Source organism: Tupaia chinensis, unplaced genomic scaffold (assembly GCF_000334495.1).
Source record: "Tupaia chinensis unplaced genomic scaffold, TupChi_1.0 Scaffold143646_1, whole genome shotgun sequence".
Lineage (NCBI taxonomy): Eukaryota > Metazoa > Chordata > Mammalia > Scandentia > Tupaiidae > Tupaia > Tupaia belangeri.
Genome location: NW_006203494.1, coordinates 991,494 through 994,752, shown reverse-complemented (window position 1 = coordinate 994,752; position 3,259 = coordinate 991,494). Strand labels below are relative to the sequence as shown.

Genomic DNA, 3,259 nt, shown 5'->3' with positions numbered 1-3,259 from the left:
TTCGGGCGGGGCCCACGGCCCCCAGGAGCGGCTGCGGCTTCTCGGGCCGGTGATCATGGGCGTCGGCCTGTTCGTGTTCATCTGTGCCAACACGCTGCTCTACGAGAACCGGGACCTGGAGACGCGCCGGCGGCCGCGCGGCGGGCCAGGGCGCTGCGCCCCGCCGACGGCCCCGCCTGGGACTGTGCGCTCCTTCCCAGCCCCGGCCCCAGGACTCCCCGAGCCGTGGGCTGCGCAGAGCCGGGAGGCTGGGACCTGTCCCCACGCCGGGGGGCCTCGCCCGTGCCCTCAGTGCGGAGTCTGCGCTCAGAGCCTGCCAATCCTCGCTTGGGGCTCCCTGCCCTGCTCAACGGCTACCCGCTGCAGGGCCCGGGGCTGCCCCCGCCCTGGACCCCCGGCACCCGGGCTGGCCACGTGATCATCACGGTGCAGCCCTCCGGCTCCTGCATCGAGCACTCCAAGTCTCTGGATCTGGGCCTCGGAGAGCTCCTGCTCGGGGCCCCTGCAGCTCGGGACTGCGCACACGGAAGCTGGCCGCGGCTGGACCGCCTCAGTCTGCGGGGTTATGCCAAACTGGGCGGGGGCTTGGCCCGGGTCTGAGGAGGCGGGCAGCCTGCGGGGAGGCCGCGGCGCCGACACTGCCTAACCGGAGGATGGGAGTCCAGCCGGTCCAGCAGATGGGCGCTCACATCCCCGCCCGGCCTGCGCCCAGAGAGGGGCCTCCAGCGGTCCTGGCAGAGAAGCTGCTGCACTGGGGTTCAGGGCTGGCCCAGGGCGACTGAGTGTGGAGACCAGCCTGACTAGGCCTCAGATTTCTCCAGCCTCCGTATGTGGCCTTAGGCCTGGCTGGTACCTGAGGGGCTTGGAGGTGCCCCCGCTGACTGGGAAGTCCAGGCTGGCACAGACACCCAGATCTGGAAGGCAGGTTGGGGTGGGCAGGTCCCTGCAAGGTGACCCTGGCGATGGAGTGGCCTCCTAGGGGGAAGATGAGCCATGGGGTGAGCTGCGACCTCCACTGCCATGGGAGATGGGGACAGAGTCCCTGACACGCCCCTCTCTAGCTCCCCTCATCCAGGGGGGCCCGTTGCTCAGGGCTGCGTACTGCCAAGGCTCCAGCGAGCAGGCGTAGGCCAGTTCTCCAAAGTCCCTTTACCTATCGGCCGCAGAACATGGTGAGTTTGGGACTCTCCCACCCATTGAATTGTCCCCACTGCGGGTAGAAGAGACACTGACAAGTTGGCGACCCTCAGAGTCAGTCCTTATTTTCGAGCTTTATTGAAAAATGCAGTACACGCAGCAAGACCACACACCTGAGCACCGTGGCCACCTGTCTCTACGGAGGGCCGAGTGGGCTGAGCGCTGCCGAACGCCCGTCCCAGGGCGCTGCCCCTCATCCTGCTGCCTAGCTCCTATCTCGTCAAGAAATGTAAACAGCTACTTGATAGGATTCATAATTTTAAAAAAATTTACAAAGCTCCTTCATTTTTGTCACCAAAATAATACATTTAAGTGAGATCTGTAAAAGCCATCAGCCTGGGGCGAGGTCCTGGCAGGGTTCTCGTGGGCATCCGGGAGTGGGTCTAGGTGGTTTCCCAGGGTGGCCTCTCCTGCCCCGCACTTCCCAGCACAGGTGGGGTCCTGGGGGCGGGCAGAGGTGACGATGGGGCCCTCAGCTTGTGAACATAGTCTTGCTCTGGCTGGACGGCAGAGACCTCGCGTGGCTTGGAGGGCGCTGTTTCTCCAGCAGCAATAAAACTGCGAGCAGGCCTGCTGTGGGTGAGTCCAGTCTGCCCCGGAGCGCGGTCCCCTCCCAGTCCCGCCTGGGCAGTCTCCACACACACGCGCGTGAACACACACAACTGCAGAGAAAAGCCCAGTCTGCCCTGGACTACAGGCCCCTCCCGGTCCCACCTGGGCAGTCTCTTCACACACACGTGCACACACACACAACTGCAGAGAGCACCTGAGTGACTGCCCACCCCTAAGACCTGCAGAGGGAAGGGGAGGCTGGGGTCCAGGCTGCTGGGAGCTGGGCCTCAGTTCTCTGGTCCATCTGTAGTGGGGAGCAGATGGGGGGAGGGGGCTGCAGCGCCAAGGGGCTGGGCTGTGTCATGAAGGCCACCACACACCATGGGCTGTGTGCCCTTTCGTCCCCGGTCTCAGTCCTGTGAGCCATGGCAAACTTTTCAGCAGCACTGTGGCCTTCCCTGGTGGGGCTGAACCCCCGACTTGCCCCCACCCCCCCAACAAGGCCCCACCCTGAAGTCACTGTCTCAGACTCAGTGCCTGCAGCCTGCCCCTGCGTTCCTGAGACGGGACAGTGTCACCATACCCACTGTGCTGCTGCACCCCTCTGCAGCTGCCCGCAGGGGCATCTCACACCTGACCTGGGTTCAAGGCAGATGCCCAGATGCCACCGCGCCCTGGCTCCTGGAGCAGGACCAACCTTGGCCTGCCCTCTAGTTCACAGCCATGAGCCCCAGGGACTGCCAGGGACCCACTGTCCACCTCTAGAATGGGGATTCTAAGGGGCTTGCGGGCAGGTCCATCTGTGGAAGGCAACCCAGAAGATCAGAGCCCTCCTGATTACAAATGCCAAGATCCTCACTGGGAACTGGGGGTACCAGTTGTCATTTTCAAACCAAGGGGGAAAAAAAGAAACCCCAAAGACACCACAAATTCAAAACCAAAAAGCATGACAGATCTAGGAGTGAGCAGAGCCAGCTCCCCTGCTAAGAAGGGTGCTGGGGGCCTCCCGCCTCCCAGAGGAGGTTGCCCAACAGCGCCCTCCCTGGCCAGTCCGACGTCGGGAAGGGAAGGGAGTGGGCTGGCAGGAGCACGCGGGCGCCCGTGAGCTGCACGCCCCGCACACGCCAGAGCCTGATCTTCAACACCTCCTAACTCCTCTTCCCTGAATCACCACTAAAAATGTTCTGTTAGAGCTTTTGGCCGGAAGTGCCTGTTTTTCCATGAGCTTTTGGTCTCCTGAGAGGGGAGGTGGGGCGAGGGCACAGCAGGGTCACCTCGGACGGTACCGGGCAGTGGGGCAAAGGCCACAGTATGTCCAGACATTCACAGTATCGGATCCGACCTAAGGAGCTTGACAGGGAGGGAAGGTGGACGACACGGCGTTCTTGGCCGAGGACTCTGCCCCACCACAGTCGGCCTTGGTAAAGGGACAGGGACGTTTTTCCGGGGGCTGGGTCAGGGCTGTCAGCACCCCGATGTGCTGGTGGAGCTGCTCTCTGGCTCTGTGGAA

General features: G+C 63.3%; 2 protein-coding genes across 2 annotated transcripts in view; one reads left to right on the top strand and one right to left on the bottom strand.

Moving 5' to 3' along the window:
- Window position 1: 1 nt before the first annotated feature.
- On the top strand, window positions 2-1,135 carry TMEM200B (transmembrane protein 200B; the record flags this gene model as incomplete). The annotated part of the gene is given in 2 exon segments (XM_006172180.3): window positions 2-128; window positions 131-1,135. Coding segments are annotated over 2 exon segments (597 nt in total), but the record flags the coding sequence as incomplete, so codon positions are not given.
- Window positions 1,136-1,252: 117 nt separating this feature from the next.
- EPB41 (erythrocyte membrane protein band 4.1) overlaps window positions 1,253-3,259 on the bottom strand; it is a gene marked incomplete in the record, with an annotated part of 98,272 nt that continues 96,265 nt past the window's right edge. Inside the window, 1 exon segment of the mRNA XM_027766723.1 lies at window positions 1,253-3,259.